General features: G+C 37.0%; 1 protein-coding gene across 1 annotated transcript; it reads left to right on the top strand.

The window, feature by feature from the left end:
• The first annotated feature begins 333 nt into the window (after positions 1 to 333).
• On the top strand, positions 334 to 22,770 carry LOC132302405 (inactive leucine-rich repeat receptor-like serine/threonine-protein kinase At1g60630). Its single transcript, XM_059799239.1, has 2 exons — positions 334 to 2,992; positions 21,817 to 22,770. The coding sequence occupies exons 1-2, from the start codon at positions 1,582 to 1,584 to the stop codon at positions 22,473 to 22,475; spliced, it is 2,070 nt and encodes a 689-aa protein (XP_059655222.1). The 5' UTR covers positions 334 to 1,581; the 3' UTR covers positions 22,476 to 22,770.
• Positions 22,771 to 23,000: the final 230 nt, after the last annotated feature.

The raw sequence follows: 23,000 nt of genomic DNA, 5'->3' as shown, positions 1-23,000 counted from the left end.
TTAATGCTCTACGCATGGTCCTTCCTTGATTGGGCCTAGATGTCCGGCAATATTGTTGGACTGTCGTCACGGAATCTACAGCGGTCAACTCATTACCGACCGGCCTATCTAATCTTAATGAGACAGCTGGCTCGCCCTGTTAGCCACAAGTCGCCTTAACGTGAACCCAACTACACAGTAACCTACCAAATTTATTGCCACAAATCATGCTACACAAGCGACTCGTGTAAACGTACACGGAAGCATTAATTACAAGTACTACGTCATTGTTTACTTACCACATGGCCTTGAAATTCCACACCCGTTGGGAGAGAGTGAAAACCACTCTCAGTCTGTTCTGCCCATTTACTCACTCACTCACCCTCTCTCTCAAATGAATTGAGTACATATAGATAAAACTAGAGTTGGATTGATTTTGAAAATTCAGAGTGGAAATTAATATTTTGTTAACTGAAAGAAAGGGGCAGTGCTTGATGTTGTTATCGTTGTGCACAACTTGGTTGTTCTTTTGAATCAGCTAGTACATTACATGTACAAATTAATGAAATGCAAAGCTCTGGCAGCTCTTTCAATCTATGAGAAACTGGGAGCTAGTTGCCATTCAAGTGTGATTGGTGGGTGAGTGTAGCATTGGATCCATTACTCTTCAAGCTTTGAAAACTGCTAAAAACTTTGAGCAGCCCAAGATATATAAATATATATATATAGAGAGAGGATTTCTTAAAATTTTAAAGTTTCAACAGTTTTTTATCTCATTATACAGAAAATAGTAAGAGAGAGAAGGGAGGGAAATTAAAGTAAAAAGGAATTTTTCGGTGTGCCGCAAACTCTGAGCTGAGTTCACGTGATGGGTAAGCTGTATGTCCGTGAGTTTTATTGCGAGCAGAGTTCGAGAAACGGTAGGTACGGACATGCTCAATGAGTCTCTATTCTGATCCGTTTGATCATCATCAACTAGAGGAGCTTCATGCTGATGGACTATGTGTCTTTGTGTTTGTTTTTGCAACTAATCGTATTGTTTCAATTCTCTCTGTGAAAAGCACAGAGTTGTTGATTTCCATTAATTATTGTATCTAGCTCTAGGTTCATTTTGCTTGTATAGTTGTATTGATCTAGCCAAATAATCAAAGTTAAGCGCTGACGATGACGCTAGGTAGCTAGCTAATTGGGCTGCTGTACGTGATTCAAAGGGTTGGCTGGCTTTATACCATCCAACAAGTCTGCAGATTTGGAGGCTGGCCGGGTTTAGAAAGCAATATGAATGTGCTCGGGTAAAATAAAAGAAAGACAGAAAGGAAAAGATTACTTGGATGGATCTTTTAGATTTGGAAATGTTTGAGCTGTATGATTAATTGATTCTCTCTCTAGCTATATATATATATATATATATATATATATAACTTGTCTCGGAAGCTCTCTCTACTCTACTCATGTCGACGCTAGCTGAATATGGATGGCAACCAAATCTCAAGTTTCAGTATTAAAAAATTCACTGAATTAATTAAGACAAGTGAGTGATGAAGAAGGTATATGTCATCCTCTCTGCTAGCTAGCTAGCTAGCTAGTATCATCGATCAATTGATGGAATTATTACTTCCTCTGCTTTCAAGGTACTCTCCTCTGTTCTTCTTCACATTTTTGGTATTCTCTCTTCTTCCTTGGGTGAGATCTAACGACGCCGAGGCACTTTTAGCCCTAAAATCATCCATTGATCCCTCCAAGTCGCTTCAGTGGCAAGGAAGCGTGTGCCAATGGCAAGGGATCAGAGAATGCATGAACGGAAGGGTCACCAAGCTTGTTCTGGAGAATTTAAACTTGAACGGGACACTGGACGAGAGGAGTCTAAACCAGTTGGATCAGCTACGCGTTCTCAGCTTCAAAGAGAACTCCATCTCCGGCCAGATCCCCAACCTCTCCGGCCTTGTCAACCTCAAATCTCTCTTCCTCAACAACAACAACTTCTCTGGTGACTTCCCGACCTCCATTTCGCTTCTCCACCGCCTCAAAGTTGTGGTTTTGTCCGGAAACCAGATCTCCGGCATCATTCCGGATTCACTACTGAAGCTCCGGCGGCTCTATGTCCTCTATCTGCAAGACAATCGTTTCACTGGTGAAATCCCACCCTTGAACCAAACAAGCCTCAGATTCTTGAACCTATCACACAACCAACTATGGGGCGAGATTCCTCTTACTCCGGCATTGGTTCGATTTAATGCATCGTCATTTTCTGGTAATATGGATTTGTGCGGTGAACAAATTCAAAATTCGTGTAATGGACTATTAACTCCTAATTCCATTAGTCCTACTGCCTATCCGCCTGTGCCCACCACCAGGGAAATGCAGAAGCACAGGAGGAAGCGGTGGAAGCTGATAGCGATAATCGCAGGAAGCATTGGTGGATTTGTATTATTATTGTTAGTAGTGTTGATGGTATTGATCTTATTCCGGAAGAGATATAGACAGAATAAAAGTAGTAGTAAAACAGGTGATGTGAGAGATGTGAACAAAGAAGGGAGGGACATTGGTGTTGAAGGAGGAGGATCCGGAGGCGATCAGAGTAATAATAATGGGAATGGACATGGGAGAAATAAACAAAGAGGAGGAGGAGCATCAGATGGGTTTTCATGGGAAGGTGGTGGTGGTGGTGGTGAAGGTGGGGGTTTGGGGAGCTTGGTGTTCCTTGGAGCAGGGAATCAGCAGATGAGTTACAGCTTGGAGGATCTGTTGAAGGCGTCAGCGGAGACGCTGGGGAGAGGGACAATGGGGAGCACGTACAAGGCAGTGATGGAGTCTGGGTTCATAGTGACGGTGAAGAGGCTCAAGGACGCCAGGTACCCCAGGCAGCTGGATGAGTTCGGGAGGCAGATGGAGCTGCTGGGGACTCTCACCCACCCTAACGTCGTCCCACTCAGGGCCTACTTCCAGGCTAAAGAGGAACGCCTCCTTGTTTACGATTACTTCCCCAACGGCAGCCTCTTCTCTCTCATTCACGGTACCTTTTATTATTCCCATTCTCTCTCTTTATTTTATTAATTTTATCTTTTAATCCCCCCACTCTGTCTCTCTAACATTATGTACAATAGAATTGCTATGCGTTACTTTCGAATTTGATCTTTCATGTTATTATACTTGCTTTTATTCGCACAGTTTAATTTCATGGGTTCGGTCCATCATTTTAATTGCAGGGTTTTCATTCTTGATTGGGTAGACTTGCATAAACCACATAAATTAATACTATCATAATGAAGTCAGTAATTAGTGTCATATTTCTTTTCATACATGTATCATTTGTAATTGGATTTAAAGATAGACAAATGTTTTGGTTGCCTTGTCCCAATAAAGCGTAACAAAAAGAGCCCATATTATATTCTTCATTATGAATACTCCTACTTTTATTTCTATTCATTAATCATTAGTACATTTATTTTTTATTTTTTATTTTTTGCGACTGTACGTATTGAGATTCAAACTTCCAAAAGTATGAAAGCAAACATACTTTCCGACGTTTCCGTAAAATTAGAACACTGCAGTCCTTGTGATATGGCAAAACAACTTCATTTTCTCTCTGTAGAGAGAGGGGTAGGTATCAAGATGTCAGGTCATGAACTGTTGAGACAGCTGTCGGGTCAAGAAAAGAACCTATCCTGTTTTTTTGTCCCGGTTTGAGCTACGCATGCTAAAACTGGTTGTTTGTTGTGACAGGCACGTTTGGCCACGCAGTAGCACCGGTCCAATTACAGATTATTACCTGTCTTATCTTTTGCTGGGGATTAAATACTCTTCACTCTTAGGCGTTGTGAATTTAACCATGCACCCTTTTAACTCATTGTTTTTTGTTTGTTTTTTTTTTTTTTTTAAACATTTTGATTTCTTTCCTTTGGTGTGTGATTGAATTTGGGCACTTCATCTTCATTGAAGTTTTCGCTTCTTTGGGTAGGTAAATTGTTTATTTGTAATATGCATAAGATAGAGCATATTCAAAATTTTGACTTAAAGAGCCAATCTCTTTATCATGCTAACGTCACAATCACTCCCTTGTTGAGACCCAGTGTGATCGCTGACATGACTCTTCTAGAGGATTTTTAGAACAGGTCTACACCGTTAGAACTTAGACCCCCCACTTGCGGCAATGTGGGACTGTCATAGTTGCCTTTAAAAGCTTGGATAACTGATTTTCATTGTGTCGTCTAGCAATGGTAAAGCATATTTCTAGTATAGAGGTCATATATATTAGTTGATGCAAATCAAAGTAACAAACTTGTATCCCGAGAAATGTAACAGTTTAAAGTCACTGTCGGTGATTAGACTGTTATAAAGTTTACAATAATAATAATAATAATAATAATAATAAGCATTCATTTGTAACTTTATCTAATAAATTACTAAAAAACTGAATCATTAGTGTAAAAGCCATTATTTAGTGTGGTCATTTTAATCGAGGGTGCTGAAGGAGTGAATGTTAGAATTTTTGAATGAAAATTATTTCATGAGTAATCAATAGATGCCTTTGACTGAACAGGTGTGATCAGTGGTTGGTTGTGGGATGAAAAGATGCAACTCAAAACCAACAGACATAACCTATTCAACGTGAACTATTGCAATCTATTGCAATGGGTGTGTCCAGTGATGAAGAGACACATATAAATGGTTGTGTTCAGTGATGAAGAGACACATATAAATGGTTGTGTCCAGTGATGAAGACACACATATGAATGGTTGTGTCCAATGATAAAGAGACACACCCAATCCGAAAAGGCACTTTTTTATCTATAAATACCCGGACACCAAGGGCGGCGAGTGGACGCAAGCCAATGCATACACTGCGGGCGGACGCAAGGAGGTTGCCTGAGGCATTCAACAATGGAGGAAGATTTGGAAGAAAAGCTTTGGTCTTTGATTGGGATATAACTCCAGAAGATGAAAAACCAGAAGAAAATCAAGAAGCATGATTATCGTCCTCTGACTTAGAATAGATCAAAATATCATCAATAAATACGATGATAAACTGATCTAAGTAAGCCCTGAAGACTCTGTTCATCAAATCTATGAAGACTGCTGGTGCGTTAGTCAATCCTAAAGGCATGACGCAAAACTCGTAAGAACCATATCTAGTTATCAAACAAGTTTCGAAATAGTGTTGACCACACTCTAAAGCAATTGCTTCTACTTCGGGGAGAAGGAAATTGTGAGAGAGAGAGAGAGTGTAGAGGATGCTCCATTTTTTTGAAGAGGCTCCCTAGAGCATAGCTTTGGACAATGGATCCATCCAGCAAGGCTATCTTGGGATTTCGGGAATCACCATTACTTCTAACTGAGGCTTCAAGCTGGGTTCTTCTAGAGTATCAATTGGCACTATCCGGATCAAGTCTTCGGTTGTGGATGAGGCTGCTAAAGGCTATTATTTTCAATTCGTTCATTTTTGCATTCTCTCTCCCTCACTCAACATGAACCCAACCCAAGTGTGGTCAAATGGTTCAAACAATTAGACCAAATATCTATAGTAATGGGCCATATTGCAATTGGTCCGAGCCAAATGGTTTGGATTGAACCAAATTCATTCATTATGTAGGAGAGATACATTTTGAGTCAGAGAGAGTATTACACATAGAAGGTTCGCCGTATCCACGAGTTTGTAGTGCTGCTACTGGTAGATGTAGACCGTTGTATCCTGGGAGACAAACGCAATAGAGTCCATTAGCACCATGCAAGGCGTAAATTGTCTTAAGGACATAGTATCCAATACTAGCCTCGGTTCAGGTTCTTTATTTATTATTACTATTTTATTGCTTTAATTTGCATGTTTAATTCAATATCGAGTTGAATATTTCATTAATTATTTTTTAGCATATTATTAATTATCTCATGTCATATTAGTATAATGTTAGTTATATCTTAAATGTCATTTAAAGCATATATTTTTCAACAATCTTAAGACAATTTATTCCTTGCGTATAATTTATTATATGCTTCTGTTTAAGATATAAGCAAGTAGAGATTATACTAATAATTGAGATATAATAAAATAATATTATATACATTATTATATTATAATATGTTAAATATTGATGTGTTCAATATTATGTGAAATTGAAGCATGTTATATAAGTAGATTATTGAATTATTTATATAATTTAATATTGGTTGAATTATTTTAATTTTGTAATATGATTTTATGTAGTATATTATATTATCTTAAATTTGTGCCAACTAGAGGTGGAATAAGGTACTTCGTTACTTTTATCAATGATTGCAAAAGATATTGTTATGTATAATTGCTACGAAGCAAAGATGAAACCTTAGAAATGTTTAAACATTACAAAAATGAGGTTGAGAATCAACGTGGCAAAAAGATCAAGTTATTAAAAAATGATGGAGTTCGTGAATACGAAACACCATTTGCTGATATTTGTTCAAAATATGGTATCATTCACAAAAAAATGATGATAAGTTTTGGTTTAACTCATAATTTGTGGGGGGAAGTTTTGCTTTCCGTAAATTATATTCTTAATAAAATACCTCAAAAGAAAACAAATGTGATACCGTATGAATTATGGAAAGGTTGAAAACCTTTCTATAAATTCTTACGAGTGTGGGGGTGTCTAGCTAAGGTTGTAGTTTTTACTCCTAAAAAAGTTAAAGTGGCACCTAAAATGTGACAACCTTGTGGGCGGGTGCAAGAGATACTAACAGGCTACCACACTAGGCGAGCTACAAGTGCACAGTCCCACATCGCTTAGGTAAGGGAAATGTGAAGTGATTTTATGTGGCAGTGTTATCTTCAATTGGTATGAGGTCTTCTGGGATAAAACCCAAGAACAAAACCGTGCAGGATCGGGCCCAAAACGGACAATATCATACCATATGATGGAGTGGATCGTAAACCTTTGATAAGTTATGCTTATAACAGTAGTGCATATCATTTTCTTGTGCATAAATCATACAATGAAAATAATGATGAGCTTAGACGTAGCAAGAGGGCTAGAACGTCTAAATCTTTTGATCCACAAAGTTTTAAGGAAGCAAAATCTTCTCCTGAATATTATTATTTCTTAGATTAATTATGTGATATAATTAATCATGTGATATAATATTAAACTATATTATTTATGTGAGTTCAATATTATTTATAGAAGTGTTTATTTTTATTTGAGATTATAATATTGAGCTGTGTAGTTGAATTACTTAATATGCATGGTAATTTTTTTTTTTTTTCATAAATATGAGTGTATAAAAGAAAAGAAAAAATATTTAAAGGTGCACAGAGGGCATACCCCCAGAATAACAATCAAAACTTAAGAAAGAATGAATCTTTATCAAGAAAACAGAAAAAGAGAAAATGTTAAAAATGGGGAACAATTCACCACAAACAACCTAAAAAAAAAACAAACATCCATAAAACTATCCAACAAAATCAGGCAATGAAATTTTGTGAATATCCTGCACCTCCAGCAACAAATTCCTAGCAACAACCTCAGAATTGGTCACAGATCCATATAATCTAGCATTCCTTTCATGCCAAATACCCCACAATGCAGCTGCGAACAAAGTTCTATGAAAAACAGCATGTGATAACATCTTGTACCAGGAGAACAGATCTTCTAAGGTTTCCACATCAGTAAAAAACTGCATATTCCAATGCAGTATATCACCCAACCAAGTCCAAAAACTCTTTGAAAACCTGCATTTGATAAAGAGATGTTCAGTAGTATCAAGCTCGCTATGACAGAGAGAACATCTAGGCACCAAAGTAATCTTCCTTCTTTGCAAATTAACCATAGAAGGAACTCTATCCAGTAAAACAAAAACTGAAGTAACAGACCATCGAGGTCTTGCTCTATTCCAGCAAAACTTATGCCAACTGATTTCCTCAACATGTTGTCTACTAATCTGCCAAGCTTTTTTAAAAGAGAAGCTACCTTTATCCCAAAGCAATTTATCTTCAGAATTTGTTATAGGAATTAAAAGCAAAAAGTTCTTAAACTGAAGTAAATCCGGATCTTGAAATAAACTCAAATCCCAACCACCATTATTCATTAAGCTACTTAAAGGATCAGTTCTGGACCTGCTAAGAGAACGCAACACTCTATGTCCAAACTTCTGGCCAACTGTCAGCCCCTCACATCATGGATCTTGAAGACAAAAACTTTGACCATTTCCAATACAGAATGAAGAGTGCTGTAACATAACCTCCCTCATTTCCACAATTGATTTCCAAATGACAGAATTAGTTATCCTAGGGATCACAGTCCAATAGGTAGAATTTGGAGTATATTTTTGTTTATACCAAGACACCCACAATCTATCTTTGCTTGTCAAAAAATCCCAAGCTAGGACAATTTTAGAGGCAGACTGAATATCCACCAATTTTCACAAACCAAACCCTCCTTCAGCTTTTGTTCTAGTAATCATATCCCAACTCATAAGATGTAACTTCTTGGAATGATCTGTGCTACCCCACAAAAAATTTCTACACATTCTCTGCAGCTGATTGATAACAGAAATTGGAATATTATATATACTACACCAGTACAGAAAGATTGGAGCAACCGTGGATCTGATAAGTTCCAGTTTTCCAGCTAAAGAAAGCATTTTAGTACACCAACAATTGATCCTTCCTGAAACTCTATCAACCAAACCTTGGCAATTATTTCTTTTCAATCCATAAGGACACAATGGCAGGCCCAAATATTTGATAGGAAAATGATCTATTGAGCACTTCAGAATTCTTAATAGAGTTAAATTTCTTCTCACTGCTCTAGAAAAGATAACACTGCTTTTTTGCTGACTAACTTGCAACCCTGTTACCTCCTCAAATTTCTTGAATAAAGCAGCTAAAGTTCTGGCATTAGAGATAGAGGCTTGACAGGCAATGAAGAGATCATCTGCAAAAAAAACATGGCTCAAGGCAGGATTGATTTTTGCAGCAGTATGAGTAATACTCAGTTCCTTTCTTTGAACAGCAGCATTGATAATACTTGATAAGTATTCTGTGATTAAGGTAAAGAGTAAAGGGGACAAGGGGCAGCCTTGTCTAAGTCCCCTACTAGGCTGAATAAAACCCTGTGGAGAATCATTAATTAGAATAGAGTATCGAGTGGATGTAAGAATAGCAGATATCCAGTTAATCCAAACCTCACTAAACCCAAAAACTTTAAGAATCTTCAGCAAGAACTCCCAAGAAACAGAATCGTATGCCTTCTTGATATCAATCTTTAAAGCCATGGAGGCATGTCTAGGACCTTTAAAATCTCGAACCATTTCATGAGCCAAAATTAAAGCATCTTGAATTCTTCTCCCTTTCACAAAGGCACTCTGTTCAGGACCAACCAAAGAGCTTAAAACCACTGACAACCTATTAGCCATTATTTTGGTGATAACTTTGTAAATCAGATTACACAAGGCAATTGGTCTGAAATCTCCAAGCTTCTTAGCATTTCCAACCTTTGGGATTAAGGTAAGAAAGCAGCTACTAACACCCATAGACATACCATTAGTGAGAAAGAAATATTGAGTTGCAGCCACCACATCCTTACCTACAACAGACCAAAAGGTTTGGTAAAATCTAGCTGGGAACCCATCTGGACCAGGTGATTTATCTGGATTAAAGGCCATGACAACCTCCTTAACCTCCTCTTCACTTACCAACCTGTCCAAGACCACAACCTCTTCTGTCTGTAGCTTTTTTGTTGGGATCACATCATCTTGGAAAGTTGTAGTTCGCTTTGAAAATAAATTCTGATAATACTCCACAAACCAGGCCTTTATTTGCTCCAAATCCATTGTATTCTGACCATCTTCCTTTTCAATTGAAGTAATGGCATTAAAATTCCTATGTTACTTCATCTTATTGTAGAAATATGCCGTGCATCGGTCAGTGTCTTGCAACCAAAGCACCTTGGATTTCTGGGCAATAAGCACTTCCTGATCAACTGTAGCTACTTGATACTTCATCTTATTACAATATGCATGGTAATTTAATTTTACAATATAGTTTATTTAATGTGTGATAGTATTAATTTTGTATGAGTTCATGACTGGTTTGTGTATTTAATACAATAGACAAATATTGACTAGTCTAGCTATGTCAATTCTCCTGATAGTTAAGGGAAAAAGATCTATACTAGTGTCTAAGACACGTATAGCTGTGAATGGGCTGAATAAGAGAAGATTTTTCATAACTCTAAAGAGTTTAATGAAAAATGTTATGGATACACTGTGCTAGTACACTGAGACAAGCTAAATCAAACTAGTTAGCTATAATATACAATTTAGCTAAAAGCTAAAATATTACTGAGCTGCGAACTAGTTACCTTAGCTATAAGCTAAAATGATTAATGAGGTGCACAGAACCTAAGAGGAAGATGGAAATCTGTTAGTTGATTCCATCTCTCAACTTGGTAGTAAAAAACACAAGGGTGATGAGTAGCCATTTTAGCCATAAGCTATTTGAGCTATACATCATATCTGCTCATGTAGGAGGGAATAATACTACTTGTAAAGTATTAGTTTTTGAAGAATATTCTTCAAAACAAATTACTCTACTACCAAGGTAGACTTCTTAGATAAGTGTGTACTAAAGTTAAGAGCTACTAGAATTGATAACTGAGCAAACTTAACTTCAAGCTAGTGGTAATAGCAGAGAAGTGGGTGCTCATTATAAACTAGTAGTGATTAATGAGAAGAGTGTGCTTAATCTAAGCTAGTAATGATAGTTAAAAACTCACTTTTAACTAGTAAGGATAACTGAGAAGTGAGTGCTCACTATGTGATGATGTATCCAAAGCTTAAATAATAAGATAATTATTTGCTTAAATGATTGAGTTATGTGATGTGTAACACATGAAATGTTATGACATGTTAATATGACTAACTTAACATGAACCTAAGCATAAATAACGCAAGTCATAAATATGAGAAATGTAGAAGCAAATATTAATTAGAGCCCAATCTAATTAATATCTCTAGTATTAATTCACAATAATGTCAGTGAATTATTATATGAAAAAGTTAGAGATAAGTGATAAAGTGAGTATATATGCACTAAAGACTATTATACATGCTTGTTGAGAAGCGAATATGGAACCTTGAAAAGGTAGATGAGGTAAAGTATTTAATATATGGTATTTCAAGAGTTGGAAAATCATAACAAATATATTAGAGATAAAATTTCAGGATTATCCCAAAGTTGTGGGGAGATATTATCCATAAATGAAATTTGCTACGAGTCACCTCATCTTAAGAGAAATACTTATAAATGTGGGGGGTTCCGAGTCCTAAGAGTTTTAGGCTAGAACTAAAAATCATTTATAGTATTATAACAGTAGTGTATGTTGTTTCCTATGAGGAAAAATATTTAATGGGACAATTAGAAGAGTTACTTGTTCTAGCTGAAGAGGTAAGTGTGCAAGCTTATAAGTCTTTAAGTGGATTAAAGTATATACTGAGAAAATGACATAATGTGATACATAAGTCATTGTATGCCTTAAAATATTGGTGATATATCAACTAGTGTATTTGATATGAAAGATTTAACATCAGATAACATAGTATGTTCTCGATAGAGTAAGATTGAGATAATACTAGTTATGATAACAAAAGCCTAGCTAACTTTTGTAGATGTAAATCTCAAATATAAATCCTAGTTAAAGTATATCACTGGTTGAGATTGCAAGACATCTTAATAACTGTGATGAATTGCACACTTTCAATCCAGGATAGGATCACTGAAATTTTTGGGTAGTTTAGATACACCCTAAGTCTAACATTTTGCATAGATCGAGGTATCTAACTAAATTGGAGGTGTAATAGTGATGCAATCTGGATGTGGGATATTAAAGACTTCAAATCCAAGAGTGGATATGTCTTTAATATTAAAGGTGTAGTTGTATGTTCTTTTAAAGAATCAAAGTTAGAAACTTTGAATAAATCAAACAGAAAAGTCAATAGACTTAACTTAGAGGACATTTCAAAATAAGTCTACACCTGTGCCACTAAAGAAAAGGATATTGCTAACAATAAGCAATTTTAGGACACAAAGTATACAGTTGCTCTCAACTGAAGAAATCTCTGCAGAGTGTAATATTTCTAAACACAACCTTGTGGCCACATATAAAATTGAGGGTTGTACTAAAGCCGAAAGCTAACGAGTTATCTTAATGCAAACCCAACCTAGCTGATCTAGGTTCAAAGGGACAAAAAAAATTCTGAATGACTCACCAGAAGCACTGGGAATATATAAATCTTCTACCCATTTTTATGATGAGACAGTGCTATCTACAACGAGAATTAGGATAAGCTACGCTTTTAATGACTCTTATACCTTGAAAATTCAAAGGGGGTATGGTAGGATATTCTTAATAAGAAGTCACCTATATAAGTGTGAAGTGGGGCTGCTTTATGAGAACTAAAAAGGCTAAGTTTTCTAGAGCACTCATGAATATCAGGAGTTGTTAAGGGCCAAAATGAACACAACAATGAGAACTAACTTTGTGAGGAAGGGTACTGTGTGTTTGTTATTATCTTGGTTTACACAAACGGCTGAACAGTTCAAAACATCACGTTCACTGGTTTGCCAGTAAATCCGATAGCAATACACTAGGGAAGGTTTAAGGCCAAAAGCTACCTATCCCGATGCAATAACTTTCCGACTATACTCTCTCTAGTGTCTGCATGATCATCTTTTGCATTTAAGCAGCCAATTTCCATTCATGTGGGGGATTGTTAGAATTTTTGAATGAAAATTATTTCACGTAGATGCCTTTGACTGAACATGTGTGATTAGTGGTTGGTTGTGGGATGAAAAGATGCAACTCAAAACCAACAGACATAACCTATTCAATGTAAACTATTGTAACCTATTGCAATGGGTGTGTCTAGTGATGAAGAGACACATATAAATGGTTGTGTCTAGTAATGAATAGACACATATAAATGGTTGTGTCCAGTGTGAATAGACACATATAAATGGTTGTGTCCAATGATGAAGAGACACATATGAATGGTTGTGTCAAATGATAAAGAGACACCCAATCCGAAAAGGCACTTCTTTATCTATAAATACCCCAGGCTGCTATCATTTTCAATTCATTCATTTTTCCATTCTCTCTCCCTCACTCAACATGAACCGAACCCAAGTGGGTGTGGGTTCAAGCCATATGGTCAAATGGTTCAAACAATTAGACCAAATATCTATAGTAATGGGCCATATTGCAATTGGTCCGAGCCAAATGGTTCGGATTGAACCCAATTCATTCATTATGTAGGAGAGATACATTTTTGAGTCAGAGAGAGTATTACACAGAGAAGGTTCGCCGTATCCACGAGTTTGTAGTGCTGCTATTGGTGGATGTAGACCGTTGTATCCTGGGAGACGAATGCCATAGAGTCCGTTAGCACCATGCGGGGCGTAAATTGTCTTAAGGGCATAGTATCCAATACTAGCCTCGGTCCAGGTTCTTTATTTATTATTATTATTATTATTTTATTGCTTTAATTTGCGTGTTTAATTAAATATCGAGTTGAATATTTAATTAATTATTTGTTAGCATATTATTAATTATCTCATATCATATTAGTATAATGTTAGTTATATCTTAAATGTCATTTGAAGCATATATTTTCCAACAGTGAAGGGATAGACTAACCTTTGGCTAATTAATATGTACAACGAATGGCCCTAGTTATGCATGACATGATACCGTATAGTAAAGTTTATTTGAAGTTCAATATATTCATGTGTTAATAAATATATATATATAGTAAATGTATGTTGGGATTGCTTCAATACTACCGGAAGCTTGTAGTGCCCCCTCCGAAGTCTTAAAAGGTTGGTGTTAGCATCTTCAAATACATCATATCATCAGTTATATTCCTAGATATTTTGACAAAGCAAACCTCTTCCAATTGTCGTGTCAATTTTAGAGTCTCTCATTCTATATAACATCTCTGTCCATCCTCCTTTCTCACACTTTGTGGTGACACTGCGAAGCCAGATATTTGGTGGCCCTGTATTTACTTAATCACTCCTTAGATATATTATTTATCCTTCCTTCGATAGGAAGGAAGAGGGTTAGAGGGAAGATAAAAAGGAAGGATCAAAATAAACTTCCTTCGTTCAGCGGAGAGGAGATAAGGAGAGAAAGAATAATAGGATGGATGAGTCATCCTTCCTCCTTCACAAATTTTCATCCTTCCAAATATCGACGGAATAGATGAGGGAAGAAAAATTGGGTAGAGTTAATCCCGTGAGTTGCACTAGGTGAAATGGTTGTTGAATAAAAGCTTGAAAAATACCTAATGGGGTAAATAGGTTTAATTTGCTCTTTTGTCCGATTTTTGCTTATTTTAATTTTATTGAAATAAAACTAAAACAATATATAATAACACCCAAACGAAAATAAAATGTAAGTGAAGTAAAGAAAGAGTTAGAGATTGACACCAGAGTTTTTAGCGTGGAGACCCTATTGGAAGAAAATCAACCAACCGTGGAAAAAGGTACGAACACTTTCACAGTCTCGAGCGAAACAATCCACTATCTCGAAGTGAAGTACAATAAACTCTGACTGAGACTTACCACATCCACTCCACTTTACCAATAACTAGTTGTTGAACGCCTTTGGCTTTGCGATTGCTTGTCCAAACGCTCTCGACTTTAGACTTATTCCTCAATCCTTGTAGAAGAATTGCTGGTAGAACATGAACACTGCGAATGCTCATCTCTTTCATAGCATGATCGAATCCTCCTTTCAAAAATACTTCTCTAAAAGAAATCAACTAAATCTTCAATGACACGGATACGAAACGATACGACACGGACACGGTGAATAATATATATATATATATATATATATATATATATATATATATATATGATGTTGTACTTTAAGAAATTAAGAGTAATTTTATTTTTTATCAACCTAATAATGGAAAAAAAAAAAAAAAAATTTGTGCTTTGCCGAAGAAAAGAGAGAATGATAGAAAGAGGGTTAAGAAAGAGGAGAAAACAAAGAAACATAAATATGGAAAAGTTTGAACCTTTGAACTAAATATAAGCATAAATATCTGATTTTTTAATATAAAATTGTTTTATAAAACAACAAGTATTATGTAATTATATAATGACCATCATATTATTCAAAACTAGTAAACAACTCCTTATAGTTACACTTCAACCTAGCTTTCTTTCTAAAACTTTCTTAAAATTTCCAAGTGCCTTACTAAATCACTCCTTAGATATGTTATTTATCCTTCCTTCGGTAGGAAGAAAGGAAGAGGGGTACAGGGAAGATAAGAATGAAGGAACAAAATAAACTTCCTTTGTTCAATAAAGAGGAAACAAGGACAGAAAGGATAATAGGATGGATGAGTCATCCTTCCTCCTTCACAATTTTTCATCCTTCCAAATACGGATGGGAGAGAGGAGGTAAGACAAGTAGGTTAGAATTAAATCCCATGAGTTGCGCTTGGTGGAATGGTTGTGGAATAAAACTTTGAAAATTACCTAGAGGGGGTGAATAGGTTTAACTTGTTCTTTTGTCCGATTTTTGCTTATTTTAATTTTATCGAAATAAAACTAAATTAACAACCCACAAATCAAAAATAAAGTGCAAGTAGAGTAAAGAAAGAGTTAAAGATTGACACTGGGGTTTTTAGCATGGAAACCTTATTGGAAGAAAACTAACTATCTGGGAAAAAAACTACGGAGACTTTTCTGTTTCGAGCGAAACAATCCGTTATCTCGAAGCAAAGTATAGTAGATTCTGACTCAGACTCACCACACCCATTCCATTCTACCAAGAACTAGTTGTTAGACACCTCTAGCTTTGCTACTACTTGTCCAAATGCTCCCGACTTAAGGCTTACTTCTCAATCCTTGTAGAGGGGTTGCTGATAGAACACAAACACTCCGCGAATGCTCTATTTCCTTTGTAGCATGATCGAATTCTCCTTTCAATGATTTGAGAATCAATGAAGAAAAAACCGTACTTCTCTGAAAGAAATCAACTGAATCTTCAGTTGGCGCTAACTCTGATCAGAATGAGAACACCAACCTAATATCACTCTTAGGAAATAGCATGTGCTCTCAAAACAGAAAAATATGAAGAATCAAAATGATTTTATGTGAAAAACACTCAGAAAGGCTCTCCCAAATTGCTTAAAATTGATTTCAAAAGCCGTATAAAATTATGAGAGAAAAAGTGTTTATATAGACTCTAGAGATTCTAACCTAACTTGTAAAATTAGTCAAATTCGACTTTTAAAAAAAAAAAAAAAAAACCAGTCAAATTTGTACAAAGACTTCTCTCAAGGATTTAATAAAAAAGGAAAGATGAATTTTACTAAAGCTGAAAGTTTTCTTTTAAATCCCCTAAAATGCGACCGGTCATACTTAGTATGACTGATCGGACTTTAACAGTTGCAATCCCACAAATTTGAATATTTGTTTGCCCAAAACTAAGCAAGTGTGACTGATGTGAAAGAAAGTCACCCTTCTATGGCACAACGCGTTTTAAAGTCATACTGGCCGTGAACCTACCAGAACTCTGGAGTTAAGCGTGTTTAACTTGGAATAGTACCAGGATGGGTGATTATTTGGGAAGTCTCTGGTTCAGGGGAGCTAAAAATGAACAATATTGTGTCTGGATAGGGTGAGGGTCGTTTCAAATGGTATCAGAGCCTGACCCAACCGGAAGTGTGGCCAATGAGGACGTTGGGCCCCAAAGGGGGGGGGGGGGGGGGGGTAATTGTGGCGATCTTGTGGGCTGGTGCGAGGCACTGGCAGGTACACTGGGTGAGCTACGGGTGCACAATCCCACATCGCTTAAGTAAAGGAAAGGTGAAGTGCTTATATGTGGTGGTGTTATCTTTAATTGGTATGAGGCTTTTTAGGGTAAAACCCAAGAACTAAATTGTGCAGGCTCAGACCCAAAGCGGACAATATCATACCATGTGTTGGAGTGGGTCATTACTGGTCGGACTTTGGCAGTTTGCAATTTTGAAAAACATTTAAAGTTGAAAACTTCGATTGCAACCTAATCCGACTAAAACATAGAGTGCAACGTGTTTCCTCGCTCACATATCTTTACTAAATGATGTTCTCATCGAACCAAAATATGTTTGCACGTGTAGTTCTAGTTCTGCTTCCGACATCAAGACTCAAGATCAAAAAAAAATTTACAATTCGATTGGACACGTTTTGACCTCGAAATTAGCCAATTACATTATTTATATCTCACAAATTCCATTTGGGCAAGATGACCAAATAATCACTTTCATCCTCAAGATTAATTAGAGCAATGGAATATAAGAGTTGCCATTACCCTTTAGATGTATTATTTAGCGTAGAGTCAAATCCCATTCCTCATGGGCGAGATGACCAAATAATGACTTTCATCCTCAGGACTAATTAGAGCAATAGAATATAAGAGTTGCCATTAGTTTTTGTACGAATATGAAGGCTTGAACTCTTCCTTTGTTATGATGATATTACTTGTGTATTATATATACGTAGCATTTGCTTGAGCCTAGCAATATTCAATGTATTTGGGAATTGGGACTCATATGTATGATCAATATTTTTGGTAAGTTACAACAATTACTTGATGAAAATGGAAAGTTATGGACAGATAATTTTCATCAAGTATGAGACTAATCCCTCCAGACACATATTAGGCCCCAATGCTACACATTGATTTCAATCAAGAAAAAATTCCTGTGAGGTTAGTCTCAATGAAGAAAATCAAACTCAAGACCTCTTTCTTTTAAGTGTAGTTCTAAACCAACTCTTAGACCACTTGGGTTTTAATCCATCTCTTACCATGGAGTCAACTTGATGCAGAGCATAGTGTCATGGGCTTAGAGTTTCAGCACCACTCTAGCTATTCCCGTGCGGCACCAAGACGTTGCTTCTACTCTTGCAAGTACTTGGTCAGCTTAACTCCCGTGCACACCTTAGCCAACACACTCCTCTCGTGCGCTTACTAGTGTTGTAGTAGTCCTCGCCCTCTCCTCACTTGGCTTGCACACTCACACACACTAAGGCACTTCAGTTGGCGAGGAAAGAACACTTCTATTACTTCAAAGAATGCTTTGTATAAGGCTAGCTCTCAAACTCTCTACAAAGCTCTCAAGACTCACTCTAGGACTTGTTGGCTACAAAATGAAGTCTTACTCCTATTTATAGGCATCCCCATTCCTAATGGACGGCTATGATGCATTCTAACCAACGGTGGAGATCGATTCTCTAGAATCTTCTCCCACCTTCTTCAAACTTCCATACTTATCTACTAGTATCTACAACATTTTAGAACACTCCATACTACTCCACACAATTCTGGAGAACTCTAAAATATACTACACATATCTAGAATCTTCCACACAACTCTAGACAACTCCGGAAGACTCTAGAAACTCCACTTGCCATGCAGTTGCCATGCAGCATCCTCCTCAGTGTCTACGTGTCGCCTGCGTGGCACAACCTCCATAGGTGGGGCGTGACAATAGGCTAGCTTACACTCGTACACGAGGCATAGGTGACTAACCTAAAGGCTGCAATCTGATTAGGATGCCATGACTGTTGCAGTGATGTTTTTGCAATGATATTTTGTACTTTCTTAGCTATTAAGTTCTCTTAGATATTTTGTGTTTCCTTAGTTGTTAAGGAAACTTAGCCATGAAGAACTCTTCCTTAGTTATTAAGGGAACTTTAGTCATGAAGGACTCCTACATATTTGTATTTCCTTTGTTGTTAGGGAAAACTTTTGATGCCTATAAATAGGCCTATATGTAACTCATATAAGCAAAGGAAAACTTTTGATGCCTATAAATAGGCCTACATGTAACTCATATAAGCACTGTTGTTTGAGATTAAATATAGAACTGAGTTCATTTTTCTCCCCCTAAATTCTTCTTCTCTTCTCTTTCTTATCCTTGTCTAGTCTTTCGCTCATCTCTTCTCTTCTCTATCTCACCTCCATTTCTATCTACTCTACATTAAATTTGTTCTCCATCTATTTGTCCTGCATCTATCTCACCTCTAATTCTGTTCTCTATTTCTCTTTCTAATCTTTTCTAGACTCATTTAAGCTATTTGTCCTACATCACAACTAGTTAAATGACGAGCTCTGGTCAATTCATTTTAATTGTTGAATATGGATCTAGATGAAAAATTAATGTTTTTACTAATTAAAAAACTCATTCTTGTGAGCATTTGCAAGAAAGGATCTGAAATTATTAATCTGCTTTCCGTATGTCCAATGCATGCTGATGACTACAGGATGTTGTTGTTGGGTTTTGTGGCTCGAATTCAGTGTGTATTTAGTGTTCTAGAGAAGGATATGTCCAAGTTATTTGGACCTGTCCACTTGGGGTGTGTTGCGAAGAATTTAGCCAAAATGGACCAGTCCAACTTTTTTTGGACCTGTCCATCTTTGGTAATGAGCTCCAGAGCGGTGTTCGTCAAGCTGCTATTTTAGAGTTGAAGACTGATATGGTAACTCCTTGTAAGCAAGTTGGGGAAATCTTGTCCAACAAGAAATGAGTTTGAAGACTCTATAAATAGAGATGGTGTGAGAGATTAAGGTAAAGAGAGAGAGAGAAAAGATGTAAGGGGTTTAAGGATGAATGTTGTGAGGAGAGGGGAGAGTATATATAATTTCTGAGTGTGGGGATGTAGCCTCAAAATAAATAGGTGAGTGAGTGGGGTTTTGACATCTGGTTGTATATTCTCTTTCTTAATTCATAATAGTGAAATCTCTTTCTCTACATGGACGTAGCCCTAGAGTTGGGTGAACCATGTAAAATTTTGTGTTGTGTGTGGATATGTATTATTGTTATCTCCATAAATGCTTATGTGATGATGAAAATTCCACTGTGTGTGATAAATGAGGGATTTAACTCTCAACAACAGCCGACCGTTGAGTGGGTTGGAGGGAGTTAATATCCCTAACAACTGATATGAGAGACGATGGTGGTTGAAGATCACAGCAGAAGGTTGGTGTGAAGTTTGTCAGAGCAGGAGGTTGATCGTGAGGTGTTGTGGAGATTTAATCGGAGTTGATGATAACACGAAGATGTTAAAGATAAGGAAGAAGGTGATAATGTGAAGCCCATGAGGAATAAGTCTTGGGACAAGCTGGAGTATGCTCAGTTTCAAGAATGGGCGAAGGTGATGGTATGAAAAAGACTTTAAGCCAGAAAAGCAATTGATGAGGATGAGTTGATTGATTGGTGGGTTGCCATGCATGAGCAATTGAACACCAACGATGAGGTTGTTAGATGGAAAAGGAAGGAAAAAGGAAGTGGGAGTTTTTTGTTCGTGGTTGAGAGATCTTCAGTCAAGGTGGAACTATGAAGGAGCACGTGAAGATGAATTTCAAACCAAGGTGGAGAATGTTGGGTTTTATGGCTCGAATTCGGTGTGTATGCAGCGTTCTGGAGAAGATGGACCTGTCCATGTCCAAGTTATTTGGACCTATCCACTTAGGGTGTGTTGCGAAGAATTTAGCCAAAATGAACATGCCCTACTTTTTTGGACCTGTCCATCTTTGTCATTGATCTTCAGAATGGTGATTTCATTAAGTTGCTATTTTAGAGTTGAAGACTGATATAGTAATTCTTTGTAGACAAGTTTGAGATTTCTTGTCCAACAAGGAAGGGGTTTGAAGAGACTATAAATGGAGATGGGTGTGAGAGATTAACGTAGAGAGGGAGATAAAAGATATAAGGGTTCAAAAGTGAGTGTTGTGAGAAGAGGGGAGAGTATATATAATTCTCGAGTGTAGAGATGTAGCCTCAAAAGAGATGAGTGAGTGAGTGGGGTTTTGACATTTGGTTGTATATTCTCTTCCTTGATTCATAATAGTGAAATCTCTTTCTCCATAAACGTAGCCTTAGAGCTGGGTGAACCATGTAAAATATTATGTTGTGTGTGAATGTGTATGATTGTTATTTACATAAATGTTTGTGTGATGATGTTTCCGCTGTGTGTGATGAAGGAGTGATTTAACCCTCAACAACAACCGACCGTTGAGTGGGTTGAAGTGAGTTTAATATCCCTAACAGTTATCAATGAACCTTCTTTCTTATTCTAGAACATTCTTCTTTGTCAAGTTAGCAGAGAACAAATTAATAGCCCCGAAATCGGGAGTGTTCATATCATCACATATCAAAGGATTGAATAGGCTTAAAAACTTTGTAGAAGAGAAAATCAAGCAAATTGGTTTTGCTGGTGCATAACTCCTCTAGATGAGGGTTTTGGGGTCGAAGTGCTACTAGGAGATAAGTTTAGAGGATTGATGTAGGACCATGATGTTTAATTACTTTCTTTGCTTGGGTTATTTTTAGAAAAAAAAAAAAAAATTGTTTATTTATGACTAGTTATAGGACTGTGTAATCCCATTCTCAGCAAAAACCAAAGAAGTTTGTTTCTTTGGTTTTGGAGAGAAGAATTGTTCAATCTTGGTTCTTTATCCAGCAGAGGACCCTACATTACATATGGGGCTACTCCACATGACCAGCACCCCTATGTCTAAAGCCAAGTGCTCCAAGAAAAGAAGGTTTTTCTTTATGCATGCACCAGAACCCATAAATGTCCACACTGAATGCCATATCATTCTTTGATCACAAATTGCATTGCAACTGTACGTTCTTTTGTTGCATGTGGGCTTCAAAACTGAACTGAATCACCTGGGCCTTTTTGGCCAAATCCCAAATTAGGTTAAGACTCAGACGAGATAACTGACTGTACTCTGTATCAAGTTCTCTATAAATTTCTTTAATTGTACGATTCATTAACAATTGTAACTACTACATTTGCAGGATCTAGAGCTTCCAGTGGTGGAAAGCCTCTCCACTGGACCTCCTGCCTGAAAATAGCAGAGGACTTAGCTACAGGATTGCTTTATATACACCAGAATCCTGGCCTTACCCATGGGAATTTGAAATCCTCCAATGTACTGTTGGGGTCTGACTTCGAGTCCTGCCTCACAGATTATGGCCTCACCTCATTTAAAAATCCAGAGTCACATGAAGAATCCAGTGCTTCTTCCCTGTTCTATAGAGCCCCTGAATGCCGTGACATACGAAAGCCACCCACCCAACAAGCTGATATCTACAGCTTTGGTGTTCTTCTGTTGGAGCTGCTAACTGGCAAGACTCCTTTCCAAGACCTTGTTCAAGAACATGGTTCAGATATTTCCAGGTGGGTGCGATCAGTCCGAGAAGAAGAGACTGAGTCAGGTGATGACCCTGCATCAAGTAACGAGGCGTCGGAGGAGAAACTTGGGGCTCTATTGAGCATTGCCGTGGCTTGTGTCTCACTTGCACCAGAGAACCGGCCGGTAATGAGGGAGGTTTTAAGGATGATCAGGGAGACAAGGGCAGAAGCTCAGGTGTCTTCCAATAGCAGCGACCACTCACCCGGAAGATGGTCAGATACTGTTCAGAGCTTACCAAGAGAAGAACATTTAAGCATATGAGTGTTTGGTAAATTTGGCGGCTTGAAATTAAGTACTCTGATTTTTTTTTTTTTTCTCCTTTTCTCATTTTTATTCTTCAACCAGTGCATTGTAGAGTCTACTGGTGTAAAGGCTTTGGATTTTGTTCTTTATCTGATTTTAGCTAGTTTGCTGCTGTTGCGGTAACTTTGGATTATTTGATGTCCTGTTTACCATTTGGTGTATGCTTTAGTTTTGTGGATATTGAGGGTGATTCTGTTTAAAGACAAGAACAAAATCATCTTTGTTTGGTGATAAATTATTTTCTCATCTCGAATATGCGACTTAAAGATTACCCTTCTGCTTTCAACCAGAAAAAAAGTTTAACAGACGGGGAAAAGAAAATCCATGATCCATTTTCTTCTAAATGAAGCGCAGCCATATATCCATGATCCATTTTCTTCTAAATGAAGACCAGCCATATTTGTCCAACTTTATAAGACCTCTTATTGTCTTAAGAACAAGAAATATGAAGTTGATAATAATAAAGCTGTTAAGAGCAAAGTT

Source organism: Cornus florida, unplaced genomic scaffold (assembly GCF_030987335.1).
Source record: "Cornus florida cultivar Cherokee Brave unplaced genomic scaffold, ASM3098733v1 CherokeeBrave_3.0.0_Hap2_Chr04, whole genome shotgun sequence".
In the NCBI taxonomy this organism is placed as follows: Eukaryota; Viridiplantae; Streptophyta; class Magnoliopsida; order Cornales; family Cornaceae; genus Cornus; species Cornus florida.
Note: the sequence above shows the minus strand (reverse complement) of the source record. Positions and strands in the feature narration are given on the sequence as shown.

What these genes read in the sequence shown, in the direction of transcription:
- LOC132302405 (XM_059799239.1), top strand. Translation starts at nt 1,582, where the DNA reads ATGGAATTATTACTTCCTCTGCTTTCAAGGTACTCTCCTCTGTTCTTC. An exon ending in CCTCTTCTCTCTCATTCACG is followed by an intron (nt 2,993 to 21,816) that starts GTACCTTTTATT and finishes CTACATTTGCAG; the next exon opens with GATCTAGAGCTTCCAGTGGT.